This window comes from Hippocampus guttulatus, chromosome 14, assembly GCF_054856545.1.
Source record: "Hippocampus guttulatus isolate MCC_2025c chromosome 14, RoL_Hgut_1.0, whole genome shotgun sequence".
In the NCBI taxonomy this organism is placed as follows: Eukaryota; Metazoa; Chordata; class Actinopteri; order Syngnathiformes; family Syngnathidae; genus Hippocampus; species Hippocampus guttulatus.
In genome coordinates, this window is record NC_141274.1 from 13059856 (window position 1) to 13080494 (window position 20639).

Here is a 20639-nt window from a genome sequence, read left to right on the forward strand (position 1 = left end):
ACTGAATATTTTGTAAAATCCCTTTACTTTGGAGAAATTACTGTATTTTCTCATAAGCATACATGACATTCTTGAAGTTTTCATTTTCTGTTTAAAAAAAAAAAGTGACGAATGTGCCGGAGTTTAATATTTTGTGTAGACCAGCGTCATGGGGGCCGGCCGAGGTCCGCATTTGCACCAGGAAGGAAGATGTGGGAGGAGGGGGAGAGAAAGGATGGAGAGGGAGGCATGAGAGAGTGAGTGAGGAGAAGGAGGAGGAGGAGGAGGGTGCCGTGTCTGTGGCTGCGCCTGCAGGAATCCGTTCGGAGAGCGCACGCGACACGGCCACGATGCTCTGAGCTTGCGGTGGTGTGACTTGTCGAGAGTCGCCGAGGAGCAAAAAATAAAAATACATATTTTTTTAAAACCGAGACTATTCGAAGGCAAACAAGTTGTAATTCTCAGAGGAGATGAGCACCAACGATGCCAAGGAGTATCTGGCTCGGCGGGAGATACCTCAACTATTTGAGGTGAGGCACGGAGGCATGCATGGAGATGACGTGCACGGTTCTCGCTGTGGTATTTTGCGTTTCCAAACAAGGACAGGAGAGAGAGATTATTCATGGAATGCTTCAAGTGAAATACACCCATCAAGACGTCTTCTTGCCTGCTTCCATAATTGTTTAAGTGACAATCCCATTAAGTGTGATGCATGTTGGACAAAGTGTTCCTGACAAAAAAGGCCAATCCAATGGAACCATGAATTATTAATTTTTACTTTCTTGTTCTGTTATGTAATGTAGCTGTACAATCACCTAGACCTGAATTTATTAGTTTACCGGCAAGAAAAAAAGTCATACAATTATGAGACTAAAGTCATATTTTATCCTTTTTTTTTTCACCAAAAATTATATGTTGTTGTTGTAATGATGTCATGAATGTAGCATTCATTATTTTTGTGTCTCCCTAAAACGTCTTTATACGCTTTACTCGGTCTTGGAAAAAAATGACTAAGATCCTTTATTTTCTCCATTAAAACCGTGGCCTCATAATTATACCAGTTTCTGCTCATAACATTTTTGTGATGGACATATGACTTAACTCTCAAAACACACCACAACCTAATTTTAATTTCCAGTGCGATGTCCCCAACACTGCTTGGGAAGTTTTGCGCAGAAAAGCATAGAAGCGACCGTATAACCACCACAATGATAATAATGAAATCCATTCATACTCCTGAAGGCGCGCAGCAAATGCGCTGATGTTCTTAATTAGGCCTCACTTATGAGCAATCGTCAACTACCGGAAAGCAATCACGGGCTTTTTTTATTGCTTACTGCCGACTGTTATTTAATCGCGCTGATAATGATGCCACAAAATAGGTGTTGTCTTTATTTGGAGGACGTGGATGATGCTTCCACAGCATGACTCACCATATTTACTTTTAGAGCCTGCTGACAGGTCTGATGTACCACCGGCCCGATGACCCCTTGGACTACCTGGAGGGCTGCCTGAAAAAAGTGCGCGAGCTGGGCGGGCCAGACAAGGTGCGATGGGACACGTTCGTGGGCCAGGAGAAAAAGTCGCTGCCGCCCATCAACGGTGGCCAGTCACGACGCTCGCTCTTCAGAAACGGTGAGGGCTGTCATTGCAATCATTCTGATAAAAATCACAAAACGGTATGGATTAAGCCGATCAGTCATTTTCAAAGTGTGGTAGTATTCGCATCAGTTGTACGCGGGGTCCCTCTCGTGGTATGCGGAAGAATGACCGCACAAGTACAGTTCAGTTGTATTTAACTTTTTGGTGCAATACATTTGCATAGGATCTTTCACAAACGCATTAGTGTGACAGAAGAAGCAGCTAAATCTATTTTCGACACCACACCACAACATCAGTTCGAATGCTTGAATCTCAGCATTTATACAACAGAAAAATAGTTTCTTGGCCCAAACACATCCGTGTCAATTTTTGTCTCTGCATTAAGACAATAGCAAGAACCGTTTTTTTTTTTGTTTTGTTTTGTTTTGTTTTTAAGCACAAGCGCATTCGTGCCAACGCTGCTCTCTCAGCATTCAGGTCGATAAGATATTAACAAGAAGAAGTAGCAAATTAATCTCATCCGGACAAAAGCATTCTTTCAGCATTCTCAGACCAAAGACGACATTTCCAAGCACAAATGTTTGAGTGAATGCTGAGAGACGAGCATGAATGATAAAACAAGACGTCAAATCTTTTTGGGTGACTCCAATGCGGTCGTCCGCAGGAATGCCAAACTTCGTGTTTGTTGACACATCCGTTTCTCAGCATGAAAGGAAGCATCTCTCATTCCAATCTGTGATGTTGATATTTGTTCTGTACCTTCTGGAAATCCCTTTTCAGGATGCACGATGGAGTCCACCACAAAATTTGTGTTAGGTTTGTTGAGATTAGAGCGCCAGCGCGAATTTTATTGAGTTCCAGTCTAGGACCCATCTGTGCTGTGATTTAATCCCTCCAGAAAGTGCCACAGGGCATAAATCTCAGCGGGCGGCCTCCTGCAAGGCACACACAGCAACATACTCAGTGACGAAGGTGCAATCATGCATTATTGTTATTATTACATATGATGAGAATTTCATTTTTTTGTGGACCGTATATTGGTCTATGATGGTAAATTGCCTACCATTGCCGATCCGATAGACCGTCCCGTCCTTTTGGCTCAAGGTTTAATTATTAACCCCAAAAAATGACGCCTCGGGAATGCAAAACCTGTTCAGAATTTGCAACTCAAAACACAGCTGTCATCACGGCTGTTAACTTTTTTTCTTTTATGATACAGATATGCCTTTCTTTGTTCGAAAGAATTGGACTTCAACTAGCCATGCAATTTGAACCCTTTCATGCACTCTGTAACCTGATAACATAATAAACTGTCCCCTTTAGGTACCGTGATGGACAGCTGAGTCGTGCGCGGTGATGACATTTTACGACACGCACATTTGCTAACGCATGCATGTGTGCGCGTGTGTGTGTGTGTGTGTGTGTGTGTGTGTGTGTGTGTGTGTGTGTGTGGATATGCATGACAGTGATGCCCGACAGTCCCAATTTCCCCTACAGACGCTACGAGCGCCTCCCTCCCATCAGCCAGTTCTCCATCGAGAGCGACTCGGACCTGTCGGAGACGGCCGAGCTCATCGAGGAGTACGAAGTGTTTGATCCATCCAGGCCACGGCCCAAAGTCATCCTCGTCATCGGTAAACAACAAACAGCGCTCAGTTGATGTTGTCGATTTGTCTCGTACTGATTTTTCGAATTATTATTATTATTAGGCGATATGACAATCAGTCCTGTGATACATTTGAGTTGTACAACTAGGAGTAAAGTAGAAGACAAATCTGTCTTTTAGACACAACGGTCAAGGTGAATATTTGTCTTTCATAATAACCATGAAAAAAAAAAAACGAAACATGAGTTTGAATGCTAGTCTCTCTGCATTTACTTAAAAAAGAATAATGAAGTCAAACGAATTTCTTCAGACACAACAACAGCCGTGTGAATGCTTGTCTCGCTCGGCATTCCCTCAACAGGAAGGAAACATTTCTTTAAGCAAAACAGCTTTTAGGTGAATTCTGGTCTCTCGGCATTTAATGGATAATCGTAACTAAAAGAAGTTGAAGAGAAATACATACCTTATTTCAAGGTAAACAAGATTAAAAAAGGACTCATCATGTGCTTCAGACAGATAGAACGGTTTGTTTGTTTTTTGTTCACAATTATCTCTCATTGTGGAAATTGACATGTTGTGTATCATAAGCACAAGTGGTATCAGTATCTGGTATTGGTATTTGTAAATACTCAAGAGTGATACTTGTACCGGTATCGAACATCCTTCTTAATAATAATAACTAGAGGCAGAAGTGGAAAACAAAATCGATTTTAAAAACACACCATTGTTGTGCATTCTTGTTTCTCAGTATCTGAAAAGCTGTTTCTCTTTCGGGTACAGGCTGCTTCTTAGCACTTCCGAGCGCTTTCCGGCATCTAAATGAATCTCAATTAATATTTATTTACTTCGGGTAGAAGCTAAAAATAGCTTCTCGCGGCATGTTTTTTTTCCCCCGATGGTTTTCTTCTACTTAGCTCTGCCTGACTGCATGTCACTCACTGTGTTTGGCCTAATCAGATCTCCCACATTAACTCGCCATGAATCTCGCAATAGAGCCGGTCAGCTCTACGCTAAGCGGAGCGTGTGATAAGAGTATAGACAAACTCCGTTATCATGTTTAAAAGTTTCATTTTGTTGGACATGTTTAGGATGAGCCAAATATCAAATTGAGACAATTGACGGTGTTATTCAATATGATCGCCTATTTTTTTTCCCCAACAACAAATCCCAAAAGCTGACCTGTGTCATAGAGCGGCCACACCGCCAGAAAAGAAAAAAATAAAACTGGGATATCTGGTAGCTCATCTGGTAACTCCACTGCAGTGTCAATTGTTATTTCAAAATCAGCGGTATCGACAAACAAGTATCCAATGTCAATATATTGACATTGAGATGCTAAATATCGTTTTTTCTTCCGGCTATCGTGATCTATCATATTGGTGACAGTATTGACACATAACTTTGGGCCGTTATAATTTTGAGGTTCCTCCTCACTTGTTTTTCCCAATCGAAATGAAGTGAGAGAAAAAAAATGACGCTTTTCAGAAATTTGTAGGAAGTTCACACATACCTGTTTCACCAGCTCCGACGCGCGCGCACACACACACACACACACACACACACACACACACACACACACATACACACACAGTCAGAAAATTACCAGCAGCCTCATACCCCAAACACATCTAACAGGCTTCTGGCTGCAATACACCCACGCACACACTGTTTCACACTCACTCACTCAGTCTCTCACACATACACACACAAAGCAGAGCATCAACACTCCCTGAGTACATGCAGTCTTGTACAAAAAATATATAAGGCAACCGTGTTTCCTTCAAATTGTTTTGTTCATTTTAATGAGGGGTCTGGTACCTCTTGAGTGTATCGTGACTAACAGAAATAATAACAGATATGCCTCAAAGAGCACTGCTATGGGCAGTACAATGTACCTTGAGTTGTACCAGGCGTTTAAAATGAACAAGTATTTGAAGAAGCAGAGGGGTGGTCTAATGTTTTTGGTTTTGTTTTTTTCCCTCGACCGTAGGGGGTCCTGGCAGTGGTAAGGGAACACAGTGCCTGAAGATCGCCGAACGTTACGGCTTCCAGTACGTGTCGGTGGGCGAGCTGCTGCGGAAGAAGATGATCCATAACGCCACTAGCAACAGGAAGTGGAGCCTGATCGCCAAGATCATCACCAACGGCGAGCTGGCACCGCAGGTAGTCAAAGAATGGCACGGGGAGGGCAGCGTCGCAACACAATGAGACATTCATTAGCGGTGTTCATGTCACAAGGCGGGGGAGCCGGACGCCTCTCATTAACGTCAAGATAATGAGTCCGATTGGCTAGGGAAACGTCTCTTGCTTTGTGTATTTGTGAATCTAATTGTCTAATATTGCGGAGCGATTCAATAGGTATGCCCCTGGGTAGTATTATTTTGCTCCACACTGACAATGAAAGAGGAGTTCACAATCGATGTAAATTCTTAAGTCATCCACGTCATGGTCATTTGCAAAAGGTTGATGATCGACCTCACCGCCATGTATCGTTTCCGCTCAGGTCAAAGTATCGACACTCAAGCATCAAATATCGATATTTGCAGTGGTGTGCTGACCTTAGCAGCCACCACCTGAGGAGGAACATCCACCACTAGAAGGGGAACTCGACGAAGGGGCTGATCAATACAACATGGGCATGGAAACAAGAGTTCAGACCTTTCTGTAATTCTCACAATGGCGTTGCCATTCAGTTAGCTACGTTTCCTCTTGAAAATGCAAAAGCATATATTGTTCGTTAGTTCGTTCCGTCGAGTGCAAAACTCTGAGACATTATCTATTTTAGTTTGCTAGTTACCTCCTCCAAGCGCCATACTGTGACTGTAAACTATAGCTACCCACCACCTCCAAGAGATAAATGTGTTGTGTTTGCTAGTTAGTTACTTAATTCGGTAGTTAGGTTGTTAGTTAGTTAGTTAGTTAGTTAGTTAGTTAGACACACAAAGTGCAAATATGTGAATCAGGTTAGTTAGTTAGCTAGCTAGCTAGCTAGTTAGTTCATTAGAAACATTCAGTCAAACTCAATACTATTTAACCCACAATTTCTGATTGGAAACGAAACAAAACTTGCACAGTACTGTTTTTATTATGGCTCTGAATGTGAGCTATAGCACTCAACAATTTTTTTTTATTTTTTTGCTGTGCGAGGTTGGTTGGGGGTGGCAGCTGCTGTCCACATAGATGAACCAGTGATGCGGCAAAGCGCGATGCCTAAAAACACTCGGCGCCACCGCCCACATCGCGACTGACGGCGCCGAGCGCTCTCACGATTCTTCCTCTGTAACTGCAGAGTTTGCATCCCTCCCTTCCTCTACGGCCGCTCGCCAGATGGCCTGACATGAAGCCGTCAAATAAACAGCAAAGTGGGTCAAGCTCGCAGCTTATTAGATGTGATCAAGTCGCTCGTGGCCATTACATTTGCTAGTAACCGCTAGTAAGACTTTGAGAATTTTTCCGCATCATTTACTTTTCTCCGTCAATACAATATTGATATATGTGTGTTAAATATTGATGACGAGGACTACGACAGAACAAAGGGTTGGATAAAAGAGTCGTTTTCTCTCCAGTACAGTGTCAACAGTGCCAAGGGTAAATTTTTCGACCAGTTTCAACAAAGAGTAGGCAGACTATTGATATCTTGATGTATATTATTGTTTTCTCTTGCATTACAGTGATCAATCCACAAGCATCTCATATCAATCCGTTTTACCACCAAAACTCAAGACTATGATCTATTGCATCATTTTCTCTCGCGGTACACTATTGATCCACACGCGTCAGCTAATGACCAGTTTTAACCTGAGGTGGGACAAAATATCCATATCATGATGTATTGCGCGTTTTTCTCGCACAGTACAGTATTGATCTACAAATACTGATCATTTTTAACCAGGGGTGGGACGAAATACTGAAATCGTGATATACCAATTTCGCTCACAATATCGATACACAAGCATTCAATGAGTTGAAAGTGGAGGTGTGTCAAAATGTCAATATTGGAAATATTCCGCTATACTTGCTTTCAAAACTTAGCTTGTAGCAGACGTGTGCACATTTTTCAGCATGACGTCTCTGATCCACTGGTGAAAGGACACTTTGATCCTCTCCTCTTTCATCTATAACTGCTTCAGACAACAAAGTGTATGCAGAAAAGTGGTGAAGATTGCACGACTGTTTGTGTCCTATGTGTTGTGTTGTGTTCTTTTTGTTATTTTGACTTCAAAATGGCGCTGCGAGAGTGGCTGCCTTTCCAGCAGCTCCTATATTTTGTTGTTCTACTTCTTCCTTTCATAACTTTGCTGCTGTGAATTGGGAATTTCTCCATTGCGAGACTAATAAAGGTTTTCTTATCTTATCTTATCTTATACAGATACACACAGGCTCAATCTACTGTAGTTTTCAAATGATTTGGTCCGATGTGATTCACATCCCCAAAAATGACCTGCAGTGTTTGGTTGCTGTGTTGGATGGAGCCTGGTGGACAACTTAAAAGCTTGGAAAGCGGCGACATTCATCCGCCTGATGGAATCTTGATAAGATGGAAGTCGCCCGCGTGTGTGTGTGTGTGTGTGTTTGTGCTGTTATTTTTAGAGCGGCGTAGCGCTCGGGTATCTGCTTTTGTTGACCTCCTCCTGCAGTCAGGAAGAAGTAAGTGACGCTAAACGATGCTGGCACTCAGTGGCCTCGAGTAAGCTTGGATGCCGTCACGTTGTTGCACTCTAAAACAGCCTGGGATGCGCAAAGAAATAAATCGGTCGCCAGTGTGCTGCTGTATTTTTGTCTTTATTAATTCTCATGTGGTTTGAACTCTGATAGGATTGGATAATTTAAGAGGTCTTTCCCTGATGCATCAGAATCATATGGTTCATCCTAGCCAGCGAGCAAGCAAAATGTTATAACAATGGGGAAAAAAAAAAAACAATAGCATAGAATGGAACATGAGCTTTGAAGCAAAAGAGTTGGTTGGCTCCTCTTTTACAATAATTGGCATGAAAAAAGAAAAATAAAGATATAATGTTCAGATGACGCTTGCTAAATTGAGGCCTCTCATGACATGGTGCAGGACAGAAATTCCAATGCGAAATATTGTGTAACTTTAGAGGCACCTCGGACCAGACGAGGTCTTGCAGCATTTACGCTAGTTAATATGTTAATGGTGAGCGTCTGTGTTTGGTAGGAAACCACTATCACCGAGATCAAGCAGAAGATCATGAAAATCCCGGACGCCAATGGCATCGTCATCGATGGCTTCCCGAGAGACATCGGACAGGCCTTGTCCTTTGACGACCAGGTCAAATATCAAACACTATCAACTATCGATTATCGCGGTGTACCATATTCTTTCCCCCCCCCCCCCCCCCCACCCCCTTGGGGAACAGAATCAATACACAGGCGTCAAATGCAAATCAGATTAAATCATGGGTGGAACAACCTACCGATATGTTTCATTTTATGTTGTGACATCAGCTTTTTCAGATGAATGGTGGCATAATGTCACGCTACGCTATCCGGTGGGACCTCGATTTAATGCACATGGAAACAACAGACTTCGGATTCAACAGAGAGAAAATAGTGTGTAGTCCGCTCAAAACGGCCCTTTGTTGTCAAAGTCTGTGCACTCCGGAATTGGCCACTGTTTTCTATCGGTGCTGTGGCTACATCAGGCTAACTGATGAGTCTACTTGGCGGCGATGTTGGCAGTAGCGATGTTTCCATCAAAGGCAATGCATGGACATTCTGTATGTGGGAGTTATGTTGGGAGGGACGATATTCCCATCAAAGGCTTTGCATCGCCACAGGCCCACAACGTGACATATCAACTGATACAGTTAAAAAAAAAAATATATATATATATATATATATATATATATATATATGTGTGTCAACCTGTATGGTTTTCATCAATGTTACTGTAGCTAGCTAGCGATGTCCTCCAAGAACAGAAGTGTGAGACAAGGTAGTTATAATTAGTCATCTACTCCAAGTGCGTACTTGTGATCTTAGTGAGTCAGTCAGTCAGTGAAATACTGTACATAAATTAAGGAAACAATACGCAGTGACGACTGTGATTTGCTTGCCAAATATGACGACCAGCAGATAGACGGCTAGAGCTGTGACGGTTTTTGAAAGCATCAGATCTGCATGCAGGAGTTGTGACATTGGTTTCTCTTCTCTTTTGGGGGGCGGGGGGGGGGGGGGGGAGCTCCCAGCTGAAATAAACCGTTGCTAGGAAACATCTTTGTGTGACACCGGCTTTGTGACAATAGACTCCGCCGTTTATTTTCAACTTTTATCCGAGCGTGCCGCTCTGTCGCTGCGTCCAATCAGCTCGCCCTCATGTCAAATACTCTCCCTTGTCCCTTTACTCATAGTCGACTCGGATAGAATGAAACTGTTCGTTCACAACTAATGTTATTTATCCATCCATCTATTCCAGCGACGTAGTAACAAGCGCAACATTTCAATGCTCTTCCACGAGTAGGATGTACCAATAACCTGTGTAGCTTCCTGTTGTCGTCCACTAAAAAAATATATATAGCTTTTTTTAAAAACATTTTTAACAGCTTTGAGTTTCCAGAGGGAGTAAATTTTGTGAGTGAATCCGGTGTGTTGCCGCATGCTGGTCCTATGCCTTTTGTAGCATCGACAGTGGCCTTTTGGAGCATCGCCCCATGGGGGGGAGGGCATTGGGAGCACCGCAATAACTCCCTGTAGAGATCCTTTCAAGATCCCCGTTGAGACCGTTTCTACGTCAATGCACACAATTGTCTCAAATAAAATTACACAGTTCATGGGGTCAATTGAGGCTTTGTTCTTCATATCTCCACTGAACCGAACCAAATCCAATTGCTCCAATTTAAAAAATAAACTGTCCTTGAAGCATATTGCACCCCATGTTTCGCTATACATCTCGAATTGCACTTTAGGAGATGCACACCCCTATTGACCTATTCAGGGACGGCGGTTACTACAGTGGACAGCTTCTCATGTTATCGGGTTACAGGGTGCATGAAAGGGTGAATCCCTTACGCTGGAATTTGGTGCATTCGTGCGGTTGCCATGCAGACGGTAACTTCGGTGTCACTCAAATCTGCCTCCGGAAACAAAAGCGAGCCTGCTATTTTTGCTGCAATGTGAATAAGAGCGCCTGAAAGACATTTGAGGAGTGCGATGGTCGTTTGCGCTCTCCCGCCAGATCTGCACTCCCGACGTGGTGGTGTTTCTGGCGTGCACCACCCACCGTTTGAAGGAGCGCCTGCAGCGGCGGGCCGAGCAGCAGGGTCGCCCCGACGACAACCCCAAAGCCATCGACCGGCGTCTGACCAACTTTAAGCAAAACACCATCCCTTTGGTCAAGTACTTCCAGGAGCGGGGCCTCATCGTCACGGTAACGCACACTACACATCTTTACAGCCCACACAAGCTGAGGTACATGAAGTGCTACATTTTACCGTCGGTTAAATTTTGGAGCTTAAAAATAATTTAGGTTAAAGCTATAAAAACATTTGCTGCGGCACCTCTACTAGGGCTTCATTTTCAGTCTTTTTTTTGTGTGTGTCAAAGATCAAAATACAGTCGTGCCTTGAGATGTGAGTGAGCTGACTTACAGGTTTTTCAAGACACGAGCCGTTGTTTTCACGATTCTTCTGTTTTGAGATACGTTGGCCGTGAAGTCAGCTCACTTCGCAACAGGCAGCCGTTTGCGCAAAAGAGCTTTCAGTGTGAGGTATCACAGGCACGACAATCAATTATCATGAAATTCATATACCTCACAGTGACAAATGATCTTCGTAAAGGCAGAATTTTAGCAAGGTCTCTCATTTGCTTCTGCAGGTGCACCAATAAAGTGGTCTCGGAAATGTCCTCATGAATCTTTGCAAAGCGTGTGTGTGTGTGTGTGTGGGTGTGCGTGTGTGTACACATACTAATGGCTAATGAGCAGATCATTAGAGGAGTCTATGTTAATTGCAGTCGAGCGGGAGCTTCATTAAAAAGGGCGAGCTCCTGCATGCCGCCCCCCACACCCCAACCCCACTCATCGATTTGCCGTGAGTGTTCGTGCCACATAGTCATGGACGCATCTGACCATATGTCGTTGGAGGGGATTTACGGAAAGCGCAATTGTTTTTGTTTTTTTATTGTGTTTCATAAAATATTATCATACAATAATACACAGGAACACGCCCGACACAACCAAGTCAATCTTTTGTTACCCGCCTATTTGGTCATTCTACATTCTTGGCAAAGGCAAAGTCACAGACATTATATTGAAACAGACACAAGGTTCAGAAACGTAGAGGAGGTGGGAGAAAAAAACCCTCTCGATATTCCCATTGCCCATCACGCCTCTGCACTAATTGTTGCTCAACACGTCAAGTGCACATTGTCTTTAATACTGCGCAGGGAGAGGTGCCTCGGTTTGTGCTGCTGTTTTGATTAGCAACAGAGTTCACCTAGCCATCAAATAGTTTCGGTCTGTGGATTTCAGTCACAAAAAAACACTCTCTCCTCTCAGCTGGATGCAGGTCGTGATGAAGAGGAGGTGTTCTGTGACATCAGCGCAACTCTGGACAACAAGTTGTTCCCTTCGCAAGAGTCCGCTGCAGGTAAACTCAGCTTCTATTTTGATCTTAACATCTCGATGTCTGCAGCAGCACGTTGGCCTCGTGCTTGGTCTGCCTCACTGCCAAAATGTGTTTTGGTTGGGTTTGAATCGAGTCTCTCCTCGTCCTGTGTGGAGTCTGCGTGTTCACATGGTCTTCTCCGGGTACTTAATGTGAATGAGAATCTTCTTACTCCACCGATCCTTTCCTACTTCGTTTGATTTAGGGGTGTGTGAGGTTTACATTTTCTGACTTGTTCGGCACCTTCGACATCAACTGGCTTATGCAACTCAGGGACAAACTGTCAGAGATGGGTATAAATTCATGTGATGCTGGGCAAGTGCAGGTCCGACACTGCAGGTCAGTAGCACGGGAACACCGCAGGGGACGGCTCGATCCAGCCCACGTCAGTTGAACTCCCAAGCTTGCACAAGTCACATGATATGACTCCAACCAACAGCACCAAGACCGCCCAAATAGTGGAAGATGGAAAAGGTGGATCGGACGACTATCATGCGACCTTGGCGCAGGAAAGGAGAATTCCGCCCGTACGTCCTCAGAAGTACAGTACCCTCGTGTGCCGCGCGGGGCGGGGTCAAGAAAAAGTGACGTATCCCGTCTGAATAAACTGGGGGAGGAAGGCAGGCTGTGTCAAGAGCACAGCGTTGGACAGCTTTAAATCTGTGCTGGAAAGCGTCCCCGGCATCTGCCGCGCGGCACCTTCTCCGGGCAGAGCAGCAACTCCAGTGACAGGCTGCTGTCACTTCCTGCTCTGCTAACAGACTGAAGAAATCCACCCCCCACCCCCCCACCCCCCCACCCCACCTTTTAATTCCACCCTGGCAGGGAAAAGCAATAAGATCAGATTGCGTCAACTGTCAACATGCACACTCGTCACCATGCTTCCTATTCTGGACCTTCAGACTGCATTGACAGTCTGATTTTTATTTTAGTTAGTTCCCCCCCCCCCCCACCCCCGCCTCAAAAAAGGACTTGGATAGATATGTGTGAATATTTTTCAGATCTTTAATAGTAATTCAGCACGCCTGCTTTGGCTCGTGTTGCGTTTTCACTGCAACAGTGAATTTCCCTTGTCAACGAATAAACTATTGAGCTACGTACTCTATAATATCTTATTACATCTGTAGAGTTGTGAGTTTATCAGCAAGCAAGGTGAGATAACCAAAGAAAAAATCTCCCTGGTTACGGCGCTTGTTGGCATGGCAACCAGCTGTGCGGGGCTAACTAAGCTTTGTGAGAAGCGCACAACCATTCAGGTCAGATGACGACTACTTGCGTAAGGCGGCGTTGCGAATGCTCTTTGGAGGGTGCCGTGTTTGTCTCCAAATATATCCCAGCAGGCCAATAAGCCCTGCCTCAATTAGTCATGGGGGGGGGGGGATCAAATGGATACGCCAATTAGATGCAAACCGGAAGCGTGTGTCTCAGTTCATCGATGCAACTGCTCAGACAAGAAAAGTCAAACTGCTGAGTACATTTGAACTCTTTTGCGAACCAAAACAGCAGCACCTAACAAGACGTAGATGAGCTCAGTCGCACTGCATTTCCCCAACAAGTTTCCTGTCTATCAATCAAGCTAATTTTATGTGTTGATACCCGGCTTACGGTGTGATGTGTTAGCATGGTGCTAACTGATAGAAATGGGGCAAAAAGATAGCATCCAATTACCAACACACACGTAGATGGCAAAATGCCTCACTAGTTCCGTCGCCAAGCAGAATATGTTATTTGCGTCTATTTTTAATGCACATTGTTTTTATATTCTCTAATAGCGCCGCAAAAAAAAAAAAAAAAAAATCTGGGTGCCAATGATGACAGAGAGGATGAGTAGGAGGGGAATGTGTCACCGGAGCGGCAGTGATGGGTTGGATGTAGTGACGTGAGGACGGGAAATGTCAGCAGGTTCCAAGCAGACGGAGGAATAGAACTTGTCAACAGATTCCAATTGAGTCAAGTCACAGCACGGCGTCAAAGCGCCGACGTAGTTTCCTCATACCACTGAGAGGAGGTACATTTGTTTTATGGGGACAGCTGTGACGGCATGGCAAAGTAAAGCTCAAAGAGAAAATAACGCTTCACTGTAAACATTCAAGAAAAATCAAATACTGCTGTGATATTTCTCTTGCCGGGTACTTGATTTCTTTAGCTCTGGTAGTCTTGGCGCACGTTCCAGTTGAATCTGATTAAGTCGAGTTAATTGAACCTAAACGCGCGCGTTCGTAAACATCAGAGACAGTCGAGCATTTTCAATTATCAAAGATAACGTTTTTGGAAACGTCAACCATGTGTACAGTAATTAATAGCGAACCCGAGTTACAGATTGATGACAATTTTGAGTCTTTGATTCATGACATCAATGAGAATCTTTGAACAAGCCCCTGCACTTTACATTTTCTAAAATCAAAGACGATTTGATCTTAAATGAAAACAGCAAAGTCCATTGGACATAAAATAGCATTCGTAAGCTTCGGTGAACCGATACGTACGTGTTTAAGTCTTCACTGAACACAAACATCCATTCGATTCTTCAATGACCCTAACGTACATGTTTTCATTTTCCTCAAAGACAATTTAGAGTCATGATTTCATGTCTTCGGTGGATGTAAACATACATCACAATTAGAGTCTCAATAAGCCGTTTGTCACAAATTGCTTTTTTTTTGTCCACGATGAGCAGGGTGCTCGGGATTCCTGCTCAGAACGTGCTGCTTTCTGAAACGCACCGTTACATAATGCATGCATCGCTAAGAAATGTGAAAATATGCAAGCTGCTGTCTCTCTCTCTCTCAAGTCTAACCCACTTTTTTTTTTTAATGAGCAGATGAAGAATGCCAAAGGGAAGTGTTACTTCGAACCATTTCCACCGCGCTTGATGCTGATTCTCAACCGTACATTCTTTAATCGGGTCACAAATGTGTCTTGGTGATTTTATGCATACTATGGGAATTTCGGGACTTTGGTCCCATGCAGTAGGACACACCAGTTCTACTTTTCTCGCCCACAGCTCCAAGTGGGCCGGATCTCAGTCTGTGGCCTGAATTCAACATCCTAGGCGACTTTGCTGAAAAGAACGATGAGGTAAGGTGGTTTTCACGATCCAAAAAGTCCATTTCGTTTTCATTAGACAGGAAAATATGGTGGTTACGAAATTGTGGGGCTGTGCTGACAGAAACATCAATGACAATGGTGCACCTAACGTTGTATACAAGACAAAAACGTTCACATCAAAGACAATGTAGTCTTCAGATGGTTTTCCATTTTTGTAACATCAAAAACAATTTCCAGTCTTTGGTGAATGTAAATGTCACAGATCATTTTTGCCTGAAATGAACCTAACGTGGTTTTTGTGTTTTGGGGAAAATCTAATATTATTTGGAGTCATGGATGCTGTACATGTTTTCGGAACCAAAATACATTGAGAGTCTTCAGTGAACCTAGCATAGCGGTGTTCATAAACCTCAAAGACAATTTCATCCTAAGTGAACCTAGCATCCATAAAATGTCTAGAAGTTTAGTCTGGAGCGACAGACAAATTTGAATCTTCCAAGAAGTTCAGCATCAAAGACACTTAAGTCTTCCATGACACCTAACATGCAATTTGACAATTTAGCCAAAGAGAAGTTCAAGTCTTCAATGAATCTTATGTACGTCGATGAAGCTTGAACCAGTTTTGTTGCATTTGCTCGGCAGCTCCCCGATGTGCAGTCGGTGGCTGTGTAAACAACTTACAGCATCTGTTAAATAAACAATTAAATCGACATTAGAGAAGGGGAAAAAAAACAGTTAGCGATGCAATGCTTCCAGGCTCACTTTTCACACGCTGTTTTCTTCAATGATCGTGGGAGGTGAGACGAAAGACGGAGGTGATGTTTGTCTTGGCAGGCGCTTGTCTAAAACCCAGAACAGAAGCAAAACAAAATGACACTCAAAGCTCAAGTAATAAAATCTCTTGTTTATTTGGCTTGTAAGGCTTTAAATGCGATAAAGAGGATAAAGAACATTGGCCTGTGAGTATCATTTCATCTGGTGCCTTTCGTTTGCCTGCCTCAGGTGTTTTGTATCGTTTGTTCGCATTCGGCTAAACCGACTTTCCTAAGCCCAAGTTGTATCAAATACACAAAAACTTTGTTTTATGTTTAGTTTGACAGTCAACTTCAACTGAGAGTGGTAATAAATAGCCTGTGTGTGTGTGTGTGTGTGTGTTTAGGATGAAGAGGAAGAAGAGCTCGGGTACACCGAAGGAAGTGAAGAAAGTGAGTTCAAGATGAGGATGTTAAAATATTCACCTCGCATCACGCCTTCAGGCATTAAATGTCTCAGCATTATGCGCTCAGTGTGCGTGCATGTGTGCGTGTGTGTCGGGGTGGCTTATCACCATCGATTGTGTAATTGTCTGGGGAGGGCTGGCCAATTAAGCCTTGATGTTTATCTTCTGCTTGCCATTGCTTCGCTCGCGGCCCGCCACCGCAGCATGTCGACAACATAGCGTACGTGTTTTCTGTAATCAAGGACAGCTTATGAAGAGTTGTCATTGACTAGAAGGCGCTTGCCGTTTGTAAACGCTGTCAACTTGGAATCGCCAATGAACCGATGGTAGATTTTGCGAAACATCAAACTCACTGTCAGCATCCAAGACCCCATCGAACCAACAGTGAGATGAGCAAACATGTTTTGTCAACAAAATTTAAATCAACATGAAGACATGGTTTCGGTCTTCCGTGAACCTAACATGCATGCTGCACAACTTGAAAGACAATTTACGTCAAGATCGAAAACAATTTTACCCTTTTATGATCCTAACGTGTTTTTTTTTGTGAACTCAAAAGACTATCTATTCTTCAGTCAATTTTTCATCATCCAAGACATTTAGAACCTTCAAAGAAGCTAACGTAGGTTTTTGTCATCATCAAAGACAATTCAGAATCCTCCAAGATTAGGGTATGATTTCACAAACAAAATCAACTAAAGTAAATTAAGTTAAAAAAAATAATGTAGTCGTCAATTGAGCCTGAATGTGGAAAATGATTTACATGGGGGGCGGCCCGGTAGTCCAGTGGTTAGCACGTCGGCTTCACAGTGCAGAGGTACCGGGTTCAATTCCAGCTCCGGCCTCCCTGTGTGGAGTTTGCATGTTCTCCCCGGGCCTGCGTGGGTTTTCTCCGGGTGCTCCGGTTTCCTCCCACATTCCAAAAACATGCATGGCAGGCTGATTGGACGCTCTAAAATTGTCCCTAGGTGTGAGTGTGGGCGTGAATGGTTGTTCGTCTCTGTGTGCCCTGCGATTGGCTGGCAACTGATTCAGGGTGTCCCCCGCCTACTGCCCAGAGACGGCTGGGATAGGCTCCAGCACCCCCCGCGACCCTAGTGAGGATCAAGCGGTTCGGAAAATGGATGGATGGATGGATTTACATGGGTGTCTGATTGCACAACACCACTGGATCTGCATATACCTGTGTGTGTGTGTGTGTGCGCGCAACATGCTAAAGTGAACCTTGCTCTCTTTTCCTCTGACAGGTTTTTGCACATTGCCAAAAAAGCCGAAGGTCATCTTTTTGATGGGTACGTGCGCACACTCGCACGCACACCACAATGTGTAGCGAAACTCATTAGTCGGAGCTGAATTCAAACGCGAGACGACAGTCAAGGCTGCTCACGTTGGTCCACGTACATTTCAGCCTATATGTTTGACGGGCAGGGTGCCGAGAGGGCTTGCGGTCACTATGGTCATAAAATTACAAGACAGCAAAGGCGCGCACTGGTCTAACCATGAATACACAATTGTACAATACACGATGAGTAAACACGTGAATGATAATAATGGTTGTGGGTTTTAAAATAATAATTGAAAAGGTTTTAATGACCATCGCGCACACTAATGAGAAGAACGCTTGAAGGTTCAAGCTGTGACTTTGCGAAAAGTCTACCCGCCCTGTTGTCGTCATGGCAACCCATCAAATCCACACAGAATCGGCCTTCTCCGGCGATTCGTTAGAAGAGGAAAAAATAAATAAATCCAATCCGCCTGTGGATGGCTTATTGAACAGCGTGGAAGCGGTGTGGCGATAATGACTTCAATATTTGTCTGCCACTAGGACAGCTCGCATCAGCATCATGCTAATGATCCAACGAGAGCTTCATCATGACACGCCGACATGCAAAGGGGATTATTAGACGCACCTGCACAATTGAATGACCTTGTTATTTCATCATCACTTTTTAGCTGAATGAGTGAGTCAAAAAAAATAATAAATTAAAAAAAATGTATTCACCAATAAGTTTTCTTTTAATAATTACTTTTCCTTCAAATCCCGCTGTACTTTCTTATTTTAGATACTTGGGATTTCTTTGGCGTTTAATTATTTCATTCATTCTTTTGTTTGTAAATGATTCTAAAAGTAATTTGAATGATGCGTAGCACATTGAGTGAACGGTGTATGAAATGCACAATTATTATTTCCCCATTCTAAAATCATTTGAATCATGACATCTTGAATCAATCAAACTGGTTAAGAGCAAATTTAATCAGTGATAATTTTGTGCCCCCAAATGTATTTTTGACACTAATCGTAAACATTTGTTGGCTACGCTTGTGTCATTGGTCATAAAAGTCGATTTTTACATGAATAACATCTCACGCGTGTGTGCGCACATGACTGCAGGTGCCGCGGGCTCGGGCAAGCGCGCACAGTGCGAGCGCATGGAGGACAAGCTGGGCCTGCGTTCCTTGACCTTGGCCGACGTGCTGTGCAGCGAGATGCAGACTCCCGGTGACAGGGGGCGCCACCTGCGGGATGTCCTGCAGAGAGGAGAGCCCCTGCCAGAGGTCAGTGAATGCAACATCAGCCACCACCAATGCCAGTTTCCTGCTGAGCACATTTGGGACGAAAAGTCTTACGGATACATTCAGGAATTTTAAGAGGAAGTCGGACATTTTGTTTTAAGTAGTCATTTTGCGCAAATTCCAGTCCTCACTGAAGGCTCGGGTACCAAATGCACCCGCCTCTGGGTATACCAAATAGATGGGTCACTTTGTTTCAAAGCTCAGCAGTTTGTGGTTGTGCACTTAAATGTAGCAAATGACTGCAGTGACCTCTCTTTGGTCCACTTTGACTGAACACACACGCACACAAACACAGTTACATGTTCAAAGGCATCAAATCGTGTGTGTGTGTGTGTGCATGTGCAAGTGAGTTTTGAAGTGAAATGTCACAGAGAAGCCAACATGACAGCCAGAGTTTTGCCATTTGGGGGTTGCGGGGGAGTCAAAGATTAGAAAAAAAGCAGTTTGGTCTAAAGAAGGAGCAGGCAGGCAAAACAAGAAGCTGATTGGTTGATGTAACACACCTGGCTGAAGAAGAGGATTGGTGGATAGAAAGCGGCTAAACATGAATGTTTAAAGCTGACTGGTCATTCCAACAGGAACAGGCTCGAAGCTCATGAAACTGAGTGATGGGCTTTAAAGGAACAAGCAGGACTGAAAGTTGATTGCTTGAAGCTGTGTACGAGTCGACTTGAAAGGAAGATTCAACAAGAAGTTGATTGTTCCACATATAAGATGAGTGCTTGAATGATTGGTCATTATAAAATGAAGTAAAAGACGAGACAAGAAAATCACTTTTGGAGCTGATTGGTCACCAGAAAAGAAAAAGCTGATTGATGACCATCGAAAGGAACATGCAAGGCTATAAGTTGTTTAGTTGAAGCTAATTGGAGGGTAAATCAAGAATTTGTTAGGTCAACATAAAGACTTGAATGGTTGAAGCACGGGCCCAACAAGAATATGATTGGCTGACATGCGTGCTCGTGTTTCACACAGGACGTCACCATGGATGTGCTTTGCGAGGCGGTGGCGGCGGCATCTCGACGGCAGGCCAGGGGCGTGGTGGTCTGCGGCTTCCCCGTAGACCTGAGACAGGCTCAGCTGTACGAGGCCAAGGTGGGTACGCGTCACCTGTCTTCTTATTATATGGTGAACAGGAAGTTAACGTGTGTGTCTCAGATGGGTGAGCCTACTGCGGTGCTCCTGCTCAGCTGCTCGACTCAAACCCTCTCCAGTCGTCTGCAGAGCCGCCGGAGTTCCGCTTCGGCCATGGTATCAGCTCCGGACAAAGATGGCGCTCCCTGCTGGAGGGCCGACAGTTTCTGGGCAGACGTCGAGCCGGTGGTGGAACACTACGACGGAAAGAAGCTGCTGCACACGGTTAGTGCGTCGTGGAATGGTAACACCTGCAGAGCTACCCGTACATAGATATAAAGAAGGGGTGGGCAAATATGTCCAGGTGGTATAAAAAGTCTACACACCCCTTTTGAAATACCAGGTTTTTGTGGTACTGTATTAAGAAAAGGAGACCCAAGATAAAGAATTACAAATAATTATCCATCTTTAATATCACTTCTGACTTGACGTTTTATTTTGCAGATTGATTCCGAGAGGTCACCTGACCAAGTGTTCGCTCAAATCTGCCAGGTGATGGAGTCCTCTACCGCTATCTGACTTGTTAACGCAGACACACACACACACACGTAAACGCACACTAGCTGTTCACCCGGTTGTCACGTGAATTTTTGATTCTCCCAATTAACCGTGAATTGGTTTGAGTGGGCGGAGTTTTGGCTGTACGATTCAAGGGCGCCACAGCAGCAGAACACAGACTGATCCCGTCACGCACATCACATCTTCATATTTTGTATGGTTAACAAGAAGCATGCATTCACTGTCAAACTTGAGGATCATCCAAGGACAAAAATAATATTTGTACATTTGCAAGGTTAGTTACTATGTGAATCTGCTATTTACGTTTCAATAAAGTTGTGCATTTTGACCACTG

General features: G+C 43.9%; 1 protein-coding gene across 3 annotated transcripts; it reads left to right on the plus strand.

Moving 5' to 3' along the window:
- Positions 1–234: 234 nt before the first annotated feature.
- On the plus strand, positions 235–20633 carry ak5 (adenylate kinase 5). Of its 3 annotated transcripts, none has more exons than XM_086128884.1 (14): positions 235–509; positions 1428–1614; positions 3048–3215; positions 5178–5350; positions 8364–8477; positions 10383–10574; positions 11703–11793; positions 14816–14889; positions 16019–16064; positions 17326–17370; positions 18471–18634; positions 19628–19747; positions 19867–20011; positions 20231–20633. In XM_086128884.1, exons 1-14 carry the CDS (start codon positions 450–452, stop codon positions 20233–20235), a joined length of 1584 nt encoding a protein of 527 aa, XP_085985010.1. In that variant the 5' UTR covers positions 235–449; the 3' UTR covers positions 20236–20633. The 3 variants fall into 3 exon arrangements, with proteins under 3 accessions (XP_085985010.1, XP_085985008.1, XP_085985009.1); XM_086128882.1 differs by having other exon boundaries at positions 236–509; positions 19811–20011; XM_086128883.1 differs by having other exon boundaries at positions 236–509; positions 1441–1614; positions 19811–20011.
- Positions 20634–20639: the final 6 nt, after the last annotated feature.